Source organism: Triplophysa dalaica, chromosome 15 (genome assembly GCF_015846415.1).
Source record: "Triplophysa dalaica isolate WHDGS20190420 chromosome 15, ASM1584641v1, whole genome shotgun sequence".
In the NCBI taxonomy this organism is placed as follows: domain Eukaryota; kingdom Metazoa; phylum Chordata; class Actinopteri; order Cypriniformes; family Nemacheilidae; genus Triplophysa; species Triplophysa dalaica.
In genome coordinates this window covers 20,238,739-20,263,927 of record NC_079556.1, presented here as the reverse complement: position 1 = coordinate 20,263,927, position 25,189 = coordinate 20,238,739, and the positions used below count along the sequence as shown (strand labels likewise).

The 25,189-nt window shown below is 38.1% G+C and overlaps 1 protein-coding gene across 1 annotated transcript; it reads left to right on the top strand.

The window, feature by feature from the left end:
* Positions 1-1,767: 1,767 nt before the first annotated feature.
* Positions 1,768-23,697, top strand: LOC130437171 (NACHT, LRR and PYD domains-containing protein 3-like). The gene is given in 13 exon segments (XM_056768377.1): positions 1,768-1,829; positions 5,920-6,037; positions 6,116-6,163; positions 6,784-8,581; positions 8,691-8,864; positions 8,982-9,152; positions 17,163-17,333; positions 17,421-17,594; positions 17,682-17,728; positions 22,549-22,742; positions 22,745-22,933; positions 22,935-23,135; positions 23,559-23,697. Coding segments are annotated over 11 exon segments (3,225 nt in total). The 5' UTR covers positions 1,768-1,829; the 3' UTR covers positions 23,076-23,135; positions 23,559-23,697.
* Positions 23,698-25,189: the final 1,492 nt, after the last annotated feature.

Sequence of the window (25,189 nt, the reverse complement as noted above, 5' to 3'; positions counted from 1 at the left end):
TAAACGCCATTCATTTAAACTTATTATTCATCACACAATCCCAAAGGATTCTGATTCTGAAGGATCATGTGACGATGAAGACTAATGATGCTGAAAATTCAGCTTTATGTTAAAGGAACAAATAATATTTTAAAACATATTACAATTGAAAACCATTAACAATGTCACTGTTTTTCTGTATTTTTGATCAAATTAATGCAGCCTACATGAGCATAAGAGACTTGTATAAAAACATTAAAAACCTTACTGATCCCAAACTTTTGAACGGTAGTGTATGTCTGTTGTATAGGTCTAGTTGTTTTTCTCTTGGCAGGTTCTTCCTGCATGATGTCACATTGCGTGCGTGCCATAAAAATTGCATTGCTGATTTAGAGGAACAACCCGGAAGACTAAACTAAATAAGAGGGTGACTTAAGCAGCTTTTACTACATTTAATCATAATTTCATAAGGTACAGTAAACTACAGAAAGTACCATTAAGAGAAGTATTATTTGGTTTCCTAAATAAATCAGATCCACGTAGCAAAATATCATATCACATGAAAAAGAAAAAATCAGCATACAACTAAACAAGTCTGTCATACTGCAGATTGAAACAATTTATGAATTAGGTGTGTGTGTCAAAGGGTGTGTGTGAATAATAAAAACAAATAAATAATTCTGTTTTTTCTGAATGACAGCCCAAACATCACAGCAGGTGGTGGCCCGATACAAAAGATTATTCTGCGCTTCAGTAGTGGAGGGACCATGTCAGCTGCTTTCAAACATGTTGGCGTGGACCGGAACACGGTCAATGCTCCAATCGCAGAGCTTTACAGAGCTGCACCTGACAAGTATAAGGAACACCTTAAAAACCACAGCAGTCAGGTTAAATTAATTGCATGTGCCACACAGTGTGCTGCCGTAATTCAGGAGGATACAGCTGCAGAAGATCCTATCAAATACTTTAAGACTTCTGGTAAGCTGCTGCCTCTAAAACGAAAGTGAACTGAGCTAGGATCTGGGGAAGTTTTCAAACTAAATCTTAAAATAATCAAAATAAAGTTGTACATTGAACCGAAATCCATCCACAATCTGCACTTCTGTTCAGTAATGTTTAAAAGTTAGTACTGAGGTTTTGAAATATTTTATGATATTATTGTTTTATAAAAATAAAAATTGTTATATTTTATAATCCAGCGTTGGCACTGGTAAATTTGTATCCAGCAATGTTTGCACTTTACAGAAATTAATTTTTATGTCCAAATGCAGAGTCCTGGTTGCATTTTACTGCACAGTTGTATTATTTCTGGAGGTGTGCAGGAATTACATTTTATAAATGACATTGCAGAGCTTTATTTTTCATTTTATGTTCATTTATATGTTCAGTTGTAAAGTTTTAATTTTGCAATTGGTTTAGTTTAGTTTTTTATATTAAATCGTTTTGTCTTCAATACGTAAAGTTTATTTCTTTTGAATTTTGAAATAAATATTTCTATGTTCTGTATTTCTCTGTGTTGTTGTGTTTTTCTTTTTTCTGTTTAGAAGATAACTTAGCCTTTAACTCTCATTTGTAAATGCTTTACAAGGCATAAATAGTCATCACTTTAGATAATAGTGAAGTATTACGGTATCTGTGACGTGTTGGACATCCACCGCAGCCAGATGCTTCTCGCTGTATCACCCATAAAAGTAAACTGCACAGCAGGTGGCGGTAATACTCCTAAGGAGTGAACGACCATTAAACAACAAGAAGAAGAAATTACATTCAAAATCGAAAGTTAAAACATCCATGAAAACTCGCGCCATTTCAAAGCCACAGACTCTCGTCAAACAACCACGAACTTCACGGTAAGAACTAAACGATAAACTTCACTTTAGCTTCTGATATAATGTCTTTATATCTGATCGTGTTTTTATTTCACTTCGTCGTGTTAATCGATCTGAACGCTTATTTAAAACCGATGAGATGTTGAAGATTTAACATTCTACTCACCTTTCATAAACGCAAATAATCCCAATGACAATTAATTACTAAAATTGTATTACTTATTGATCCAAACGAAAAATAAACATACGTGTACAACTGGTATAGATTTATAGAGAAGGAAAGAGAAGAAGATGAGGAGAAAGTTATAGGAGAATGTGGTCGGATAACATTTGGATAACGTCCATGTTAAAACATACTTAGCACACATAAAAAACACCAGAGAAGACATTTTCTTAGGTTGTTTTTAATACTACAAAATAATGCATTTTAGAGCAATGTATTTACGAGACATCAACCAATACAGACAAAAGAATATTTGGAAGCAGTTTACAGTAAATTTGCATTTTTCTGTTACAAAACGAACATTCCATTAGGATAATCATTCTTCAAAATGGGAGGTGTGGTGGGATGCAGAAATTAAACACGTATCTAAAAGCTGCTATATTGTTTTTTATTGTTTACTTTTATCAAAAGTAATGACAGTTTTATTTTGTTGCAAATTTGCTGTAAGGCATAGTTCAACCCAAAATGAAAATTCTGTCATCATTTACTCGCCCTCAAATTGTCCCAAACGTGTATAAATGTCTCTTTTAATATATGTAATACAATTTAAAGTAGGGAAGGAAGGAGACGGGAACCGGCAAACATTTAATAAAACAACAACAAAGTAAAAAGACCGTCGGCAGCCCCTCACGGACGACTAACAAAAACCACAACTATGAGCCACACCAGGTCCTCTCTCATTGACGGTCCGGTGTTATGCTGAAAAATGCACCCCTGCCAGATTATGCACCCCCTCATCCCCACAATGGTTAGGGTGAGGATTAGGTGTTAGGGGAGGGGTTAGGATTAGGTATGGGGAGGGGAGTGGTTAGAATTAGCCAATCAGACAGCGTGTGTTTGAAGGGGGTGCTTAATCTGGCAGGGGTGCATTTTTCGGCACAACACCGGTCGCTCGTGCTCTTATGCTCCCGATATCCTCCGTGATACGAGACCGATGCATGTACAGCTGACGCTCATTATCACTCACCGGCCTTGACTCATAGTCTCGTCCCATCTACTTCACTACAATATATAACACAAAAGAAGATATTTTAAAAATGATTGAAAACTCAATAGTTCTGGGGCACCATTGACTACCATTGTTGATTTTGTACGTTATTATAGTAGTCAATTGTGCCCCAGAACTGATTGGATACAAGCATTCTTTCAAATATCTTTACTGTGAACAACTAAATTTATCAAGGTTTGGAACGATCTAAGGGTGTGTACACGATGACAGAAGGTTCATTTTTGGTTGAACCATCCCTTTAAGTACCATGAATGAATCTCATTCATGAGTTCGCCTTGCCTCTAATGAACTGAGACTTGGCGTGCTGTCCTGGGGTGTGGGCTCCGAGCTCGGTGATCCTCCTCAAACTCGGAGCACCTGCCCCTTGATCGGGGCCTGCTAAATAGCCCATGTGACTGGCAGGTATGCGATGATGTTTAGTTTTGCATGGCAAAGTTTGTGAGCGTAGAAATGTCACTGAAACTTTGGTGAACACACAAGTTCTGTTTGAGTTCTGTTTGGCAAAGGTTAAAACGACCATTACGAGTTTACATCAATCGGATGAAGTCTCGTGTAGGTGATACCTGTGATGCCTATGGAGTATTGGCAGCATGTGCGTTGTGCCTAGCTGTATGTGCGAGCAGAGAGTGAGAATGTTATCCTTAGAATTAACAGCATCGTGCGTTTTACTATTCATGATTAGGGATGCTCCGATCCACCTTTTTTGCTTCCGATACCGATTTCGATACCTGAAATTCAGTATTGGCCGATACTGAGTACCGATCCTATACTAAGGTAACATTTTTAAAGTGCACAATTACTTAATAAACTGTGTGCATTGCTGTGCAAGACATCAGGCTCGACTTAACATTAATTTCCTGACCCGTAAAACAAAATAACAAACAAATGATTCACAAATTTAGTGAATTATTTATTAAACCAGCAAAATAAAACAAAATGTTCACTATCTTAAACTTGAAATTCAACATTAAAGTGCAAATTAAGCAGCTGAATAAAACAACAGCTTCACTAGCTTGATAAACAGGTATAAATTAATGGAAACAAAATCTCTTAATAACTGTTATGTGCAAATATAATTTAAAAATCAATGCACAATAAACAATAAAGCAGCTGAAATTGAGCAAAAAAGCAATAGCTTTACTGCTTTAGATATTCAAACAGGAATCAGTTCTTTTTAATGCTTTAGTCATTAAAGCAAAGTCCACTAAACTAAGCTAAAGTTTAGTGGAAATCAAATTTAACATCCAACACCGAAAGATAGATAAAACACTAGCTTCCCTAGCTTGGTAAAACTGCACATGTAAAAATAAACGGAAAAAGATATAATAGTTTAGTTGGTGCAAATAGAAATTCATTATCAAATTATCCCCAAAACTCAGCGAATTGACATCTTTATTTTTTTCCGTATACATGTTTGCAGACTTTCTGGTACAGTTCAGGTCTCAGTTAAATATTTACGCTTCACCATGTCGTACCGAGGCTCCAGGTGGTTTATAAGGAGTCTGAAGCCATTGTTCGCAATGATGGACAGCGGTTGCAAATCCATAAATATGAAATTCAGTATGCTTTCAATGATTTTCGCTGCTTTCACACTACCAGATGGAAATTTCTGAATTCTTTCCGCTGTCTCCTCCAAAGTTAGCTGCTTCGTACCGTCTCGTTTTAGTTTCTTCAGCTTATTGAACTCGGCGTGCTTAAATTAGTAACATTATAATGAACAGCTTTATCACCACCCCTCGGGATATTTACTTCGCGTGTATTGCAAACAGCGGTGTAACTTGTTGGCGTAGCTGTTCTAAAATAAATCTAAATGGCAGATATTTTTTGTCGCTCCATAATGTTCGCTGCTCAACGTAGGCTATGTTCGCTTGCTTCGCAAAGCACAGCCACGAGAGAGTTTAAGCGCCGGTGTCTCCAGGAACTTTTACATCGCCTAGCAGAAATTTTATGTCAGCTAGATCGGGTATCGGTGCAATTTGTCACCGATACCCGATCTAGAATTTTATTCAGTATCGACGCCGATTTCCGATACAAATATCGGATCGGAGCATCCCTATTCATGATGTTTCATTTTCAAATACAAGTTTTTTAGATTTATAAAGCACATTTAAAATAAACTTGGTTGACAAAGGTGCTGTACTCAGTTTCCTATGTCTGTTAAGACATGAAACGCACAAGAAAACAGATGGGCTGGTCTGTGATCTGAGCGATCTGATCGGATTATGCTCTGTAAACAGCATCTGATGCTCAGATGTGAATGGGAACGTCACGCTATGTAGAAAACGTATGCTGCTAGATGATACAGACTGGTTTTAGTTAACCAGCAGTCGATCCGGAAGTGCCAATCACGTTTACCAATCTCCTGAAGCTTATGTTCTGCTCAGATGACGTTCGCTGAACAGTATGGACGCCGAGGAAGTGCGTCAGTGCTGGCCAGCAATATCACACGCTTGAGAGCAGTAGTTGCATCGCGAGGTGACAGAGGATAAATCAAAAAATATCTATTTTTTCAAAGTAGAATGATTGTACTCACCCAGTTTCTTGCGTAACAGCGGGTTCGTTCTCCGAACACAAGTAAAATGCAGTTTATAGATGGCAACTAGTGAAGTATCTCTAATGAGGCATGGAATTGGGGTTGATTAGAATGACTGCTAGGGACGACAGAATTAATAGTTTCTTCCGAGATGATTGTTTCACTTCCGGAAGATGTGTTCAGCCATTGAAACCTAAACCTAATGGCATTGGCGTAACGTTATTGAATTAGGTCGAAATGTGGCAATTTTGCGGCTCGAGCATGAGTACATCCGTGTTAATTATCTGCACATGTTCCTCCCGAACATTGTTAATAAAACATAATTTATAAAATGTCTCTGCTGTAGATGGGTGAAGTCAGTGTTGATGTGAAGGCCGACACAAATGCAGCTGTTAATGCTCCTGTACTCACTGGAAACAATATAACAGGAGCCGTGAACTTCTTCTACACCTCAAACACTGCAGGTACAATAAAACACTAACACAAATAGATCATGATCAATTTCACAGTGATTTCATTCATCTTTTCTCACTTTCTTACAGAGCAGCAAAACTGTACAGAGACGTCAAAGAAAAACACACAGGAACAAGGTGAATCAACATTAAACATGACTCTATCAGCTCTGTAAATTCTGTCCTGACTCACAGAAAACATTACTCCGTTAGTTAAGACCGTACAGAGTTATTGCTTTTTGTGTACATGTGGTTTCAGTTGTTTCTAAATCTTCTTAAATTTAGAATAAGTTTTTGTATAATTTTTTGTTGAGTAATGACTTGTTCTTAAAATCGTTTGTGCACATTTCACACAGAAATTTGTGCATATCCAAGCTGTGAATAGAAGCCAATGACTTGATCCCACCTCTAAACTAATGTATATAAAACATGTGCTATAAACATAAAACTTACTGAGGAAGCAAGATTATGAAGACTCGAGAACGGACAGATATTTAAACACATCAGATATATACTCTATATATATATATATATATATATATATATATATGCCTCATATATTCTAACATTTCATTTTGCCTAAATACATTTCATGCCCTATTTATTTAATCCTACACGATTTCATGATGTGTAGAACTGTTTCATGTGAGATTTGTTTTATTTTGTCTGTAATCCTCCATAAGATGAATTTAAATGTTTGACTAATTATGTGTTTGTGTTGAATAATTTCTCTTTTATTCTCTTCAATTTATAATTAGCACTGCAAGAGTTTTTGAGAAGTCATAAGATCAATATGAAGGAAGATTCAGAAAGTATTTTTGAGGGTAAGAAGGAAAATGAAGCCGATTTGAAGGATATTTACACAGATCTGTTCATCACAGAGGGAGATATGAAAGAAGTCAACCGTGAACGCGAGATTCTGAATATTGATGATGCCTTCAGAAACACAACCAAGACATCACAGGACAAACACATCAAATGCAATGAGATATTTCAGTCACTGAAAACCAAGAAAAAGAAGAAGAAGAAGATTATTCTGACCAAAGGCGTCGCTGGAATTGGTAAAACAGTCTCTGTGCAGAAGCTCATTCTGGATTGGGCCGAGGGAACAGATACGGCCAATCAGGACATAGACGCCATGTTTGTGTTTCCATTCAGAGAGATAAACCAGATTAAAGACAAACACATCAGTTTTCACGAGTTTCTGCTGGAATTTTATCCTGACATGGAAAAACTGGAGAAAACAAGTGTAATGAAGTTAACAGAAGGTAATGTGGCGTTTATCTTTGATGGACTTGATGAGAGTCGCTTGAGTTTGGATTTTAAATGCAGAAACCTGAGGAGTGTTGAGGAAAGATCATCTGTAGATGAAATGATTATAAATCTGATCAGAAGAGATCTGCTTCCATCATCTCTCATCTGGATCACATCAAGACCAGCTGCAGCCAATCAGATTCCTCCAGAGTTTGTAGGTTTGCTCACTGAGGTGAGAGGATTCACAGACCAGCAGAAAGAAGAATACTTCATAAAGAGATTCAAAGATAAGAGTCAAGCTGATGAAATGATCAGACAAATCAAAAAATCTCCTAGTCTCTACATCATGTGTCACATCCCCGTTTTCTGTTGGATCACATATACAGTACTTCATGATATTCTCATCCAGAACAATGAAGGAAACATTGACACGACACTCACTGAGATGTACATCCACTTTCTGCTGATTCAGATGAACATGAAGAACCAGAAGTATGATGAGAAAAATGAAGAAGACTACACAAAGCTCTTAGAATCCAATAAACCCATCGTTCTGAAGTTGTCCAAGCTGGCGTTTGAGCAGCTGAAGAAAGAGAACATCATCTTCTATGAGAATGATCTAAAGCAATGTGATATTGATATGAGTGAAGATTCAGAGTACACAGGAATGATCGCTGAGATCTTTAAGAAAGAATATGGTCTTCACAAGAGAAAAGTCTTCAGCTTTATTCATCTGAGCGTTCAAGAGTTTCTGGCCGCGCTGCACGTCTTCATCTGCTACATGACCAACAACAAGAAGGACCTTGAGTTTTTCAACACAAGTGTACGAGCCAGAAAGATTACTCTTAATGTCATTCTGAAGAAGGCCATTGATAAAGCCACAGAGAGTAAGAGAGGACATCTGGATCTGTTTTTACGCTTTCTGATGGGCATTTCACTGGAGTCTAGTCAGAAGCTTCTCGAAGGTCTGCTCACACGCACTGAAGACACCACAGACAGCATCACAGACACAACCCAATACATTAAACGATTACAGGACAAGAGGATCTCAGATGAAGCTTCAGTGAACCTGTTTTACTGTTTACTGGAGCTAAAGGATAAGTCATTAAACGAGAGAATAGAGAAATACTTACATCCAGATGAATCAGATTCAGTCATAAAGCTCTCAGATTCAATGTGTACACTGATGATCTATGTGCTGCTCATGTCAGAGAATGTGCTGGATGAGTTCAACATGAACAGATATGATACAAGTGATAAGAAGAGACTTGTTCCAGCTGTGAGATGTTGCGGACGAGCGCTGTGAGTACATTCAGTGTTTTTATAGCCTCACAAAATACAATATTCACTCTGAAAGTATAGGCTGTGAATGAACACTGGAATATATTCTAGATCGATTTTTTTTCTACAGATTGTCCGGGTGTGATCTGACTGCTGAGTCCTGTGAAGTTGTGGCTTCAGCTTTTCAGTCCTCTGAGTGTCCTCTGAGTGAGCTGGACATGAGTAACAATGATCTGAAGGATTCAGGAGTGAAGCTGATCTTTGATGCTCTCAAGACTCACAACTGTCAACTACACACACTGAGGTCAGACACTTTCACTAAAATACTTAAACAATAAATGATAATGACTATCATACAGTAGATGTTCTTTACAAACTGACATTTTTTGCTTTTGTATCATTTTGTTTTGGTTGTGTTTAGATTGGCGAGGTGTAATCTGACTGATGAGTGTTGTGTGAGTTTGTCTTCATGTCTACAATCATCAAAGTCTCTAATAGAGCTGGACCTGAGTAACAATGATCTGAAGGATTCAGGAGTGAAGCTGATCTCTGATGCTCTCAAGACTCACAACTGTCAACTACACATACTGAGGTCAGACATTTTGCTAATATAATTTAAACAGAAAATAAAAAACATTTAAAATCATGTTTCCATCATCAAACACAATACTGGTCAAATAAGCCCTATTAATACATGTATTAATATACATTTAATGATGTGCCATAAGGCATCAGAAAGAGTAAACAGCTGTAATATAGGAATTCTACATAAAAAAACGGAGTTATAGACCTTAGAAAGTAAAGCACTAAAAGAGGTCTTAGAGTCCAGCCGCTCCTACTAAGGTGATAGTGACCCAGAAAATGCCATCGGCTTTTACAGCTCATCTCAGTCTTAAATAGAGAAACTGAAATTATTTATAGTTCCTTGACACTGAAAATATCTTTCAGGGTATAATGGCCACAATCACACCAGGCTTTAAACTCAAGGTTTTATTACTAGTAAACAAACAATTATTATGCCATAAAAAGTGTTGTCTTGGTCAGGCGCGTCATGAACTCATTTTTTTAAGGGGACACAGTGTGCACAACACAAAGAAACATGTCCTGTATTTACAAATACACACTCTTAAAGCAATATTATAGAAAATATCTCTTATGCATATTCGAAACATTGAGAGAAAAAAATGAAAACACTTTCTGATTGATATATGAATCCATGAACTAAATAAAATTTACATTTTTAATTGTAAACTTTATTTTATATAGCGCCTTTAAAAGCAGCATCTCAAAGCGCTTAGGCAAGGCAAGGAAAGGAAAGTTTATTTATATAGCACATTTCATACACAAGTGCAATTCAAAGTGCTTTACATAAAATGATTGACAGAAAGAAATAAAACGTATCTTTAAAATGCAAATGATTTAAGATCACAAAACTTTAGATTTTAAGAAACAATAAAACAGCAATAAGATTGATTAAAAATGTGAGTGTGTATATAGAAAGAATAAGAGCAAAATAAAAATAAATTAGAAATAGAAGTGCAGTTGATGTAAACCAGCACAGTGCTCAGGTTGTGAATCTACAGCTAAACAAGTGGGTTTTTAATCTGGATTTAAAAGTAGCTTCTGTTGATGAATGTCTGATATCTTCTGGAAGCAGATTCCAGCTACGGGTGGCGTAATAGCTAAACGCTGACTCGCCCTGTTTTGAGTGAACCCTTGTTATCTCTAACTGACTTGATCCTGATGATCTGAGAAGTCTGATTGGTTTATATTCAATAAACATATCCGAGATGTATTTGGGTCCTAGACCATTAAGTGATTTATAGACAATTAATAATACTTTGAAGTTGATTCTAAAAGTAACTGGTAACCAGTGTGAGGATCTGAGGATTGGAGTGATATGCTCAGATTTTTGGTTCTGGTCAGAATCCTGGCAGCAGCGTTCTGTATGAGCTGCAGCTGTCTGATGGTCATTTTGGGAAGACCTGTAAGGAGTCCGTTACAGTAATAAATTCTAGTAATAAACTCTAAATCTTGGTTTTGGTCTAAATCTTGGCTAGGTAGATCTGAGTGTCGTATGCATAGCTGTGGTAGGCAATTTGGTACTTTTTGATTATTTGGCCAAGTGGGAGCATATACAGCTTAGCGTACATATACAGATCTGAAATAAAAAGATACACACAAAGTACAAGCGATAAAAATAAAAATAAATAAAACAAAACAAGGCCAATATAATAAAACACAGAGAAATCACCTAAAAGCTAAACAAAAAAAGTAAGTTTTAAGGGACGATTTAAAAACACTAAGGTATTCGGCATTTCTAATCCTGGAGGGTAGGGAATTCGTCTTGGTTACGGATGAAACCTCAGTTCGCCGAGTTAACCACACCCACTTAATTACATGCTGCGGAGTACACGGAATAGAAAACCTCTTACGGTTGAAATATTATTCCGCGGTAACGGAATATTCCGTCATTGCGCCCAGCCCTACGGTGGTGCATAGGGCCATTGTGAAAGTTTTTTTTTATACAGCGTTATAAATAATTAAAAATATAACGGAAAAGTAATTATCTAAAACGTTTTAGTTTAGTTTAGCATCTGTGATTGGTCACTTGCAAAATGCAACCTGCCACCTTCTACATTTACGTTGTCATTTAGCAGACGCTTTTATCCAAAGCGACTTACAAATAGTTAGGGAGCAACAAGCGATATGTCATACATTCTAGTGGTAGGCGATACTGTAAAATTTTGTATCGATCCGATACCAAGTAAATGCAGGGCCAATATTGCTGTAGAAGCATTCACTTGAATTTACATTTACTTTCCTGTGTATGAAATGTCATGACTTATCAGATGAATGCATCATTAATTTGCTAAATCTGAATACATTTTCAAGACCACTAAAAAGTTTTGTGATTCGTGCTCTTAATGTGCCTATAGGCCAATTAATCATGTAGATGTTATAACACCGGGCATAATTTAAACCAAATAAATATATTTATTTATTTCTTTCTTTAATAGAATTTGCAAGCATGAACTTTACACCAAATTATCACTGGAAAATAGTAACAATAACAGATTAACAGAACAGAAAACCGATATATAACAAAACAGTTTCTCCCTATCCTAGTATTACTTGTCTAGCTTTAAAAAAAAAACAAAGTGCACTTTATTACTGAAGAACAAAGCTTTTAAAACTGCTTTTCCCTTTTTGTTCAGTGTTATGTTTAGACACAGTAATATAACAAATTAACATGTTTCCCTTTCATTACACTTTTTTAATTAAATTTATAAACAAAGTGCACACATTTGTTTGAGAAACAAAAAAAATAAAGTGTTTAAATAATAAAGTACTTTTAATCTTTGGCTTTTAACCCCTAAAGGCCCACCGTCATACATCGCAGTTCGCCGTGTTTTTATTCACAGAGGTGAAAAATCTCCACACGATGCTGCTCCTCTTCTTTTCGCTGGCTGCAGCTGCGTCTGCGTGCTTGCACTGCTAAGTCACGTGATAGCGGACTACTATGGGATTCCTTTTGTGCCAATAAATACGAACGTGAAAAAAATAAAATAAAAAAATAAACAACACGAAAGAAGAAATACACTTTGAAAACGAAAACAATGAACTCCAATTGCAAACTTTTAACATACTTTCAAACAAACTGCATTCATCATCAAATGTTTTCTAATTATCCTTTTCGAAAAGCATTGTTTATGAATACGATGCCCGAGATTTCGTTGGCGCTTCATTATTTTTCGTTTACACTGCAAAAAGTTTCGTTCGACCTTCTGGGACAAACCTCTCGCGTGGGCGGGAGTTAAAAGTGCTTTACTCTCATTGGCTAGTCAGATTTTGATCGACAGGTCCGTGACCTGGAAGTGGAAGAAGCCTCAGTGGCGGCGCGCAACTTTAGAAAGCGATCTGGAGGTGGACGGTGAAGTTACTTGTGATTAGTTACCTTTGTTATTAAACGTTTTTTTTGCTACAGTTTGGATTGAAATGTACGGAGCCGGGCCTGTCACCCGTCAGAGAAAAAAAAAAAACAAGACCTGCTAATCCGTGGCCACAGTTTTGTAATTCGTTTCCAAGGTTTAAAAATCCGTACGCACAGATTCTTGAACGGTTCCCACAGTTTGCAAATATGTGCTCTCGGATTGATAAACTGTACCCACGAGTATACAATTCGTCCCCTCCGCTTTTGAAATCTGTACCCACAAATTCATAATCTGTACCCATGCTTTCGCAATCCGGGCGCACGGTTTTGCAAACTGTACCCACGGATTTGTGGCCCCTCCCTCATTTTGGAAACCTGGCGCCTTAAGTCAAGGAACAATACACGCAACATTGTGCGTTTAACAACATTTTACAAAATTGAGAATTTCCTTAATTTTCTTAAAAATGAGTTGGATGCAAGACTGTCAGCTTTTCGAGGGGAGAAGGTAAACCCCAGTAAAATACGAGCAATGTACCAGGTTATGACGTAAAACATTTCAATTTATTCTCGATAAAAAGTAGAATCATGGATTTATTCAAATGTTGCATGAAGCATACAGCCCTTATTTCACTACAGTTTAAAACATGATTACCGTTGTAAAATCCATGGGTTTGCCAATAATCAATACCCAAAAACAGGTGATTACTTTTATTACAAAAAACTATAAGCTTCGGAAGGGAGTAGGTTACCAGTGAGGAAACATACAGAAAGATCATGTTTTTGTCTCGATACATAAGAGAATTCAAACGGAACATTTACATAATTTAAGTATTTTTGATGCTTTGAAAGCGACGAACATTGCATTATATTATACATTTGTTTCTGACTTTGTGCAATATACTGGATCGAACCAATCGCCATGTTCTTACCACTGAGGCACAGGAAATCTTATTAAAGCATAAAAATACTTTCGTGCCAGACGATATGATTAACATGAAAATATCCCTAACGAAGGCCAGCATGAATCGAAGTGAAATTATGTTGGTCATAAAATCAAAACAAACATGTAGATGGTTTCAAACTTATGTGACCTCCTTCTGCAGAACACAAAATATATTTTGAAGAATGTTGATAACCAGAATACATTGCCCTTATTATATAATAATAATAATAATTAGAATTATTAATGATTATTATTTCTTTTAGCTGTAATAGTGGCCTTCCATCTAATGGACACCACACATTTCTAAAAATATTTTTTTTTTGTTCAACAGAAATTAAATGACATGAGGGTCTGTATTCCTGTTATACAGAAAACTTTTCAGATTATTTTGGGACATACAAAACATCAGATGAATGACTTCTGTCATATATCCCTAAATTTGGAAACTTTGCTTTTGCCATAGATGAAGCTCCTCTCTCCAGTAAGTGGGTCAGCATCTCCACGTCGTAATTATCATTGCATATCCCTAATTGTGCTGTTTTTGTGTTGTCAATAAATCCAAATAGTCAATTTCTACACAGGATTTTTTTGAGTGTCTTTAGACTAATAGTTATCCTGTGTTTGACACTTAAATATATAAAGGATCTCTTTATAATGTAGACTCAAGTCAAAGTAATATTGAATTAAATCAAATCAGTCCATACCATATGATAAGGAATAAACAATCTGCGCTGAACAGTTTTAACACATAAGGGTAAACAGAGAGAGAGAAAGAGAGAGTTACTAGACAGTATTCTGTACAATGTATTTCAACACTGGTTCCTTTTAACCATTTACATAATTGACCGCATTTGAGGAAAATAACAGCACTACTTGTTAAGAATGTAAATGAATAGTAGATGTTTCTAAAAATGTAAGGTTATGCAAAAAGACTAGCTGGGCTCCGTACATTTCAATCCAAACTGTAGCAAAAAAAAAACGTTTAATAACAAAGGTAACTTATCACAAGTAACTTCACCGTCCACGGCCAGATCGCTTTCTAAAGTTGCGTGCCGCCACTGAGACTTCTTCCACTTCCAGGTCACGGACCTGTCGATCAAAATCTGACAAGCCAATGAGAGTAAAGCACTTTTAACTCCCGCCCATGCGCGAGGTTTGTCCCAGAAGGTCGAACGTAACTTTTTGCAGTGTAAACGAAAAATAATGAAGCGCCAACGAAATCTCGGGCATCGTATTCATAAACAATGATTTTCGAAAAGGATAATTAGAAAACATTTGATGATGAATGCAGTTTGTTTGAAAGTATGTTAAAAGTTTGCAATTGGAGTTCATTGTTTTCGTTTTCAAAGTGTATTTCTTCTTTCGTGTTGTTTATTTTTTTAAAAAAAAATTTTGCATTCGTTTTTATTTGCACAAAAGGAATCCCATAGACTACCAAACACAGCAAGCCAGGGAGGAGGAAACGTGTGTAAAACTAGGTGTATGTGAAAAAATAGTTCTTCTTTATTATACAATTATTAGCTACATTAGTAAATAAATAAAATCTGTAGTAAACACACAGTAGTATCGATATTTCAGGATCAATCCGCCCACACCTAATGTGCAGCAGTTGCGAGAGCGCATATAGATTTGCGAGAGCACTCATCCCAGCCCAAACTCGCGTAGCTCCATTAATGCGCGCTGAGCAGAAAAGATCCCTAGCGAGTATTCTTTTCCGATCGTGGATCATTTTCTGCCCGCTCGTGGTGTATAAATATGCCCTCGCGGAGCAGCTTTTTCACGCTTGTATATCATTATGCGCGTTTGCATCGCACGTACGCGCGCGGATTCCTTGCGCGCGACTTTTGGGTCAAAATAAACGCCATAGAGTTTGTCTTTACTGTATTTTACTTTAATGATGTGTTTTCAAAAAAAGTGAACCACAAACTAAAAATGTTTTAAAGCAAGAGGAAAATCCAAATATTTTTTATTTATTTGCGTTATGTCTGTTATCCGTCCTATTTCGTTTTTTAATAAATGTTTAATTATAAAGTTTCATTAAAAGTTTGTTTGACATAGGCTATTTTATAAATGTGTTTCTATTAAATATTAATGAACCACAAACTAAGCATTCTTTTTAAAGTAAGCCTAAGTGAGGATAAACAAATACCGTTTGTTTATTTCCTTTATACAACGCGAGTATGTCATGTGAAACATCTTATTCGTCTTATTCTGAAAATAATGTTAATAGTATTTTTTTGTTGAAGGAAAAGGAAGAAACTAAATGTCTTTCATTGAAGATCACAATAAGTTTATTTCCTCACCAGCATATCTTTAATTGGCTACAACTCGATTGTTACTTATATTTGGGATATTAAAATAAGTTTTTTTGTTTAAAACTGGATAAGAACTTCCACATTAAAATAGAACAAATGCACAATTTCAACCCTCTAAATTCAGAGAGGCTGTACAGAGAAGATGCATCTTCAGACGACTCTTAAAGGATGTTAGAATAGGACTATGTCTAATATGGAGTTGTAGGCAATTCCATCTCTTGGACTGCAAATGCCCGATCCCCCCTTCTGTTATAATTGTTCCTTGGAATCCATAAGATTCCTAGGTCTGAGGATCTTAAGAATCTCGAATACTTATGTACCCGGAGAAGCTCTTCTAGATAGGTTTGTATACGTATACCAGAAGTTTAAAATTAATTCTGTCTTTGACTGGCAACCAGCCCAAGGAAGTCAAGATAGGGGAGATATGGATGTATTTACAGGTCCCTGTCAGGAGTCTATATACGGCATTTTGGACTAATTGCAGTGCTTTTTGGCAGATACCCACATACAATGAGTTGCAGTAGTCAAGTCGGGAGAACACAAAAGCATGGATCAGCTTCTCCAGGTCTGATTGAGATAGAAATGACTTGACCTTAGCCAGTAGTCTCCGATGGAAAAATGCTGAGCTCACAACTGAATTTATCTGTTTATCAAACTTTAAGTCGCTACCCACAAATATCCCTAGTTTCTGATTTCTGATCTACAGAAGGGGTCAGTTCACCAAATTGGGCCTCAGTTCACAGTAAATAGCCTTATTTGGGGTTTTATTTAGTTATTATAAGCAAAAGATCAAATTTGTTTACCCTCTTATCCGATTAATCAAAAAAACAATAATCAAGAATCGTTAGTTTAAGCCCCAATTTATTGTGTATGTCTGAATATTTTACTACTTTTTGTTTCATTATTTTTCAGATAGTTATTTATATTTTCAGAATTTTGTATCTGTTACCTTGTGAAGAAGTTGGAGAAGTGTTTCTGTAAAAGGAAACCTTTATGCTTCTGTTATAGATGCAAATTTGATTGTCACCTTCACATGATGTAAAATATCACTAGAATGACTTTCTATATTGGGGTGGTTGATGGGGGGACATTCGCTGATTTCGCATACCCCTCCGAAAATGCCCCAGGCACTGAGTTCTGACCCATCAAAGTCACACAATCTTAAATCTATGGGATTTTTCGCATGGCTGGTCTACGTCGTACGCCCGATCGATGGCTTATAGAAGTCATAGCACACCTCTCCTCAGTAAAGCACACCATTTGAGCCTCATTCATGGGTCTACGAGCAGATGAGTTACACCACAGAAATAAACAGAAGAAGAAGCCGGCAGGAGAATAATAGTGATGCTTTACTTCACAAACACCACCACATTTGTGATTTTTTTATTATTTTGTTTTGGTTGTGTTTAGATTGTCCGGGTGTAATCTGACTGATGACTGTTGTGAGAGTTTGTCTTCATGTCTACAATCATCAAACTCTCTGAGAGAGCTGGACCTGAGTAACAATGATCTGAAGGATTCAGGAGTGAAGCTGATCTCTGATGCTCTCAAGACTCACAACTGTCAACTACACACACTGAGGTGATTCTCTCTAGAGAATGATCTCACAAAAGCATTATTCTAAGAGAAGTGAAGAGTGTGTTGACATGTTGTTGTGTGTGTTTGTAGGTTATCAGGTTGTATGGTGACAGTTGAAGGTTGTTGTTATTTGGCTACAGCTCTGAGTTCAAACCCGTCACACCTGAGAGAGCTGGATCTGAGCTACAATCACCCACAACACTCAGCACGTCAGCTGCTCTCTGATAGACTCAATGATCCAAACTACACACTCAACAAACTCAAGTATGACACAGAACACACACATGATTCACACACACCAGCAGAATATCTCATCATGTTTCTTTGTTTTATTTGTGTGTGTTTATGTAGTGTGGATCATGAAGGAGAGAGAAGAATTACAGCAGGACCACGCAAGTGTAAGTCTACACACTAGAGGCTGACACAGGGGTGGATTTTCAAACCTTTCCAGTCCTACTCCCACAAAAAAATCCCATCCAAATCCCACAAAAAAACGGAGAGGGAAATCCCGTCCCAATCCTGAAAGAATGACTCCCATTCCCGTGTTGTGTTGATTTAACGTTATTTACCTGCTCTTGGTGTCGGCAGGTCTTACTGTGAAGCAAATTTGGTTGGAGAAGCAGTGTTCGCAGACCGGAAATGGTTAAAATTAAGCACGTTTGGCGCTAAATAAAGATATTAGAGGATATTTTAGCTAGATCATCAACATAAATGTCCCTGAGTGCATGTGATGTGTAAAGCTCTGCTATGTAGACGCGCTGCTCAATTTAAACGATATAAAATGGCTCTCTGTCCGGAAAGAATGAAGCCGAGGTCCAGATCCGGATTTGGTGCATTACTACCACTAACTGTTACCGGTAATGGAGCGCATCATTCAAATATTCAATATGTTGGGAATGCATATTTTTCGCAATAAGATAACTACAATAAAAATAAAAAGTGATACAAAAATCTAATTTGTGAGTATAATTGTAACCGAGAGTTTCAGAATAAACACACAACTCAAATAAATTAACTATCTGTCATTTACATTTACATTTATTCATTTAGCAGACGCATTTATCCAAAGCGACTTACAAAGATTTAGGGAGCAACAAGCGATATGTCATACAGGAGCCATAATACATTAGGTGCCAATACAAGGTTACTGGTTGCAACAAAAGCTAGACCGCTACCTGTTGAAAGTTTTTTTTTTTTCATTTGTCTGTCAGGTATTCACAGAAGAGTTGGGTTTTGAGTAGTTTTTTGAATGTTGTGAGAGATGTGGTTGACCGGACAGAGTTAGGAAGAATGATCCACCAGGAAGGAGATGTGATGGAGAATGAGGAGGAAAGCGATTTACTGCCATTGTAAGAAGGCAATACAAGACGCCGCTGGTTTGTTAAACGCAGGGATCTTGATGGGGTGTAGGAGGGTGTGAAAGTATGCCGGTGGAGATCCAGTGATGGTCCTGTAGGCAAGCATTAGTGACTTGAATTTGATATGGGCTTCAACCGGTAGCCAGTGGAGAGAGATGAAAAGGGGTGTCACATGAGCCTTTTGGGCTGTTGGAAGCGAGGCGCGCGGCTGAGTTCTTATTCAGCTTGAACGGTTTCATAGCCTTTGCAGGAAGACCAGCAAGCAGAGCATTGCAGTAGTCCAACCTTGAGATTACCAGGGCCTGGACTAGGAATTGTGCCTTATGCTCAGTGAGATAGGGTCTCATCTTTCTAATGTTGAATAAGGCATATTGGCAATTCCAAGCACCAATCCCTAAGGGACCCCAGTGATCATGTGGTGAGCAGTGGACAGGTTCAAGTGTTTTAGCAGTAAATGGGAGGAGAGAGACAGGTCTGTAAATGTCGGTAGTAGAGAGGTCCAATGTGTTCTTTTTTTGTGGGGGCGTGACCTGGGCCTGTTTGACTGTGGATGGAAAAGTGCCGGCGAGCAAGGAGGTGTTAATGATGTCTGTGAGTGCAGGAGTGAGTGTTCTGGATATGGCCTGAAGGAGATGGGATTGGGTCAAGGGGACAGGTGGTTGGGTGGCTGGAGAGAAGTCTGGTGACTTCAGTGTCAGTCAGTGGGGCGAAAGAGTGGAGTTCAATGTTTGAAGTGAGGGTAGTGTGTACCAAGGTCTTAGGTGCTAAGAATTGTTTGCTGATGGATGTTTTCTCAGTGGAAAAACACAGTTAAATCCTCCGAAATCAAAGAAGAAGTGGACGGGGGCAAAGAAGAGAGTTAAATGTCTTGAAAAGCTGCTGAGTGTTAGGTGCATTGCTCACCTTGGTGGTATAGAAAGACTTTTTATCTGTGGTAACACTAGCAGAGAAAGAGGAGAGTAGCGACTGGTAGTCCCTTAGGTCAGCGCCATTTCCCTTCAGCAGCCCTGAGTGAACTCTGTTGTTCACAGAGGATGTCAGAGAGCCAAGGGCAGGAGGGGGTTGGTGCGAGCTCTCTCCAAAGAGGCGTGAGAGACTGTGGCACTTGACCCACTCGGCCGACTTTCTGGGCAGCCGAGCAATGAACTGCTCCAGCACCACCCGATTGATGATGCCGTCGACATTACCTTCCCCAGCTACCAGCCATTTGCTACAGGAGTCCCGGAGCTGTTGGCCATCACGAACATCAAAAAATGGCCTCCAAGCGGCGTTCACTGTCAGTCTGAAGATCAAACAAAGCCTGATGTTGCTCGTGGTGGAGGACCGCGAGGGATGAAATAACATCCGCAAACGGCGTAGCTGGTGCGGACTGCATGATGGCAGTGGCATCCTGCTTCCTTCCCGAGTTTCGGCACCAGTGTAACAATGTTCAGCTTCATAGAGAAGGAAGAGGAGGAGGTTAGCGAGACTAATACAGGTTTTTATTAAAGGTTCACAAAAAGACAGAATCCAAAACAAAGTAAATCGCTAGTGGCTCAATCAATTCACCGTAAGATTCCGGCTAAATGAAATGTAACAATCCTTCCAGTTATCAACTGCTCCCCCTTCGATCTCCCATGTTCTGTTCGTGAGTCTCTCTCTTTGTCTGTGCTAGCTTCCTCCTTTTATAAGGTCTGTCCACGCCATTACTGGAATTAGATGCAGGTGTTGATTGTTTGCAACTGTTCCACTTAATCACCGCTCGTCTCCCAGCTCTCTCTCCCGCAGCAGACCTCGCTAAACCACGGCCCCCTCGCCACATAAATATTCTAATGTGCCTTGCCGGTGTCTTTACTAGGTGGAGACACACAGGTTGAGGTGCATGTCTTTACACTCGCCGGTCTACACACGAGGAGGGCTGAACACAAATGCTGGCGAGGTAGAGACACCACTTTAGTATGTGTCGAGATTAGCGCAAACAGAATACAGCTGAACACTCCTATTAGCAAAACAAAGACTGAACGACTTAAATGGGCCACGGATCAAACAGCGATCAACTAGCTCGGTGCTTTTAAGTGTAAAACTATAATGTCTGGACGTTAACGAGAGGCTAACGGCAGCTTAATGTGACTTCATTTAAACACAGTACCCAACAGAAGAAAAACGCTAACAACTTAGCACTCAGTCAAAAGTAATTAAATAAAAAAGCTCAAATAATCTTACCTAACAACATGCAACAGTCCAGTTCAACAGTTAAAACAGGGTAAAGAGCAGACTTACGCACTACTGGAGACTTCTGCTGACTATTCGCTTCTCCCGAGCTACCCTACTTTCTCAGGTTTGACATACCTTACATTCTGAAACAGAACACCCAGAGTTTCCCTCATTTCACGTTTAATATGAGTTTTCACTAAACCTCGTTTCTGAAATGGGCCCCAGAACCATTTGCTGTTTATGGGAATCGTTGGAACAAAACACATTCGAATAAAGATTGATACTTAATTCTTAAAATAATAATAAACAACTCGCATTACATTTTTCTTAAGGTTGCTTTGTTCTGTCTTCTGAACCCAGGTGAACACCTGCGAACTGTAGCGGAGTCCACTTAAAAAGGGAGGTCTGGGGTGCGGTTCATGCGAACTCCATCAGGCTTCGCTGCTGATGTGAAAACAATCGTACCAAATCGCGGAAGTGAACCGATGTTCATGACATATATTTTGGTGAAAATGTGCGCTTGTGTGTGTGTTTCACTCACTTTTTTGACGAACGTGACTGACGTGCTCCAAGCAGAGAGCTGCATATCTCCTTTCTGTTTCCCTTTAGAGACCTTAAGAGCATTTGCGGTAGATTTATAGATGAAAGTGACGTTATGTACGGAAGCTTTGCAAACAAAACTAATGGTTAAATTTTTTGTTTTTACAAAAGTGAAGCGAGCAATGTAAATGCACTTTTCCACCTTCTGCATCATCTTTACAAGCTGCAGGCTTGATGACGCAAACGGCCCAAAGTTCAGCCCCCCGAAAAATTATGTGAATCCAGTTCAGTGGGGCAGGGGGAGTAATCGAACTAGGATTTGGAACAGGCAATATACCAACTGAGATAGCTGGGTACTCGTGTCCCACATGACAAACCTCAGTATAATGGGCGTAGCTGAGCAAAGCGATTCTATCCTGGGAACAGTCCTAGTCGCGGTAAATAAGTATGACTTAAAATATATGTATGACATTTAATATATATTTTTCACTTCTTTTCAGTTTCGTTTGGACATGCTCATATGTTGGTGTTTTGAGATATTTAAAAATATATGATGTAAAAGATTATTATATGGTACTGGAAAAAAGCTGAGATTCGGTGTCACCCATAGCCAGTTGTCACCCACTTTGGAAACCACTAGCCTAAACAACATTTTGACCACTAACTGTCATTAATTATTATTCATTCATTTTTCATTTGTAATGTTAACTCTGTGCTTATAATTATTAATAAGCGTGTTAGAGTGTGCATCATTCAGACAAAAATGTCAGCCTCTAATACAGATACACACACACACTTCAGACACACACACACATGAGTGGTTTATTATCTGGGTGGGGACAGTCAATAGCCGTAATGATTTTTATACTCCACAAACTGTAAATTTTATCCCCTACCACTTAACCTAAATATCATAACAAATGTTTAGCATTTTTAGATGTGGTTTTGATGATATACCTTTTTTGCCCGTGGGGACCTCAATTTTGGTCCCCACGGTGACATAACCCAAATAAGATGGTGTCTATTCAGGTTTAGGTCCCCATCTGGATATAAAAACAAGGCCAACACAGAGATTGATTTAGTGATTGTTGTGTTGTTGTGTTATAAATGTATCTTCTTGTGTTCAGGGGTCTGTGATCTCACACTGGATCCAAACACAGCAAACACTAAACTCATACTGTCTGAAGAGAACACAAAGATCACATGTGTGAGAGAGCGTCAGTCGTATCCTGATCATCCAGACAGATTTGATCGTCCTCAGGTTTTGTGTAGAGAGAGTCTGACTGGACGCTGTTACTGGGAGACTGACTGGAGCGGATCAGGTGTTCTATATCAGTGTCATATGAAAGCATCAACAGGAAAGGAAGGAGTCACGACAGTTTGTTTGGATACAATGTAAAATCGTGGAGTCTGGAGTGCTCTGATAACAGAATCACTGCTTTGCACAATAAGAATAAAACAGACATTCGTGTCTCTTCAGGTGTGTGTAAGAGAGTAGGAGTGTATGTGGACTTGTTCAGCCGGCACTCTGTCCTTCTACAGCGTCTCTGACACACACACACTCACACACTTACACACATTCAACACAACATTCACTGAGCCTCTCTATGCTGGATTTAGAGTGTATGGTTCTAACTCCTCAGTGTCTGTGTGACATAAACAGCCTCTCTACAGAGCCTCCTGTTAAAAAGAAGAGAGATACACACACAACCAGGTGAGTTATAACACATGAATACTGTCCAATCTTTCTGTTATGGTTGTTTTCATTTGTAGATTCTGCTTTTTTTCACTCTCTGACACACAATATATGTCAGTAATGAGTAAATGTAAAGATCAAAAGTGTTTTCCTAACAGCCATTGAACTATATGTAAATATTTGTTATATCAGTCTCTTAGTCACTAGTTTGTTTTCATCAAAAGCAAAAGTCCTTATGCGAATGGAGAATGATTTTATATTCAGTTTTCATTAGTTGTTTGTTTTTATGTCACTAATTTGAAAATTCTCATGTACTATAGCAGATTAATCTCGTTAAAAATTTGACCAAGATATCATTCATTGCTGCAGTTGAAGTCTCACTTTTTCACTATTTCATAATTCATATAAGATAATTTCATCTGCCCCACTGTGTCTGTTTAGGAAATGATGATCCCTCTCTCAAAGATGCTGTGAAAGCCCTCAGCATAAAAGATGAAGGAACATGTGAAGAGCCCGTGCAGTTGACCCGATTTCATGCTAAAATTGTCCACCCATCATTCTCTTTAATAACATCAATTATAGATATGATAATGTCATGGGATGAACACTGTGATCTTCTTATGTACATGTCTTGTAAAGATCCTCTCATTCTACATGTCTACTTTTTTCCATTTGATGATCTTTTAAAAATGCTGTGGAGGAAAAAGAAAATCAAGCTATCCAGTCAAGCATCCCAGACCTGACAAGCCATTTCGGATGAAAACAGCCCACTTCCTTAATGTTCCTGGTGCCTCTGTCCATCCCAGAGAAGGGATCACACTCAGAAGAGACAAGATGACTTTAAGTGGCGAGGAAACGGTTAACTGAGACATAAATGTAAATAAAACTAAATTGTTAAGGAGACTTAGTCCATTCCTCCAGGTTTTGCCTATGCTTGAGGTGGGGGTCTAGCGATGCTTTATAATAAGAAATATAAATTATCTTGTAAAACTGTACCTTTTAAGGCCTGATTCACATTTTGTGTCTTTTCCGCACGCAAATTTTCTTCTTTTAAATGTAGACGCGCGGCAGTCTCGCGAAATAGGGGGTGTTTTTCAAGAGCATCGGCGCCTTATCAAGATGTAAAGATCTCAACTTCATGACAAGAACCAAGCAGCCAATATAGACAAGCTCAATGAAAATGGAGACACAGCTGACCACAACATAACCAAATCTAGTAGCAGAGTTATTGCAAGGTATTTTCAGTGCATATAATCCATAGATCCTTTGTTTATACCTCCTCGTCTCAATGGCTATATTGTCCCATGGTTGCTTAGCGATGACAGATGCCAGGAGAGTGCAAAATGTCCAGGTGCTTTGGAATAAAGGAGAACACAGTGCAGCTCACGTTTTCTGCACGGTTTTAGAAGCGAAATGTTAATCAGACTTTATGCTGCTTGAATCTATATTGTTGCTTGTTAATGGACCAAAACCTACTGTCATAACTACTTTTTACTGTCTACCAAATTGTCATACAAATATTTTAATTAAACTTTTCTTTTTTCTAAATTTGTTGTGTTCCATTTCTCCAAATGTAATTACGGTTGATATTTTTCACTTCCAAGTTGATAAAGCACCTGCCGCTGATACAGAGGTATTTTAATAAAACCTTTTAATTGTAGTGCTTGTGGCACGTCTATAACTGATCATTAACTGGTGTCTGTCAGTGTCATTTAAAAAACTGTACAAAGTCATGCCATCCCTGATCAAAAAGAAGTTTATTCAAGTGTGCTATAAGTATACTTATTTAAACTTCTACTGCTTATGTACTTGTCCCACACTGTCTGTCCTAGACCCATAAATGAGGTGTTAAATTGTGCAGCTCATACAGGAGTGTTGTGCTATGACTTTAAAAGTGACCGTGCATATGATGGCGGTGAAGCTATCGAGCCATGCCCTAGCGATCAATTAGAGCACCCTAGAAACCACCTTACAACACCTTTGCAATGACCCAGAATACCTTAGCAACACCATAGCAACCACCTAAAAACATAGGAGTGCCAAGTTTTACCACAGCAAGTAAAGTTTATTTT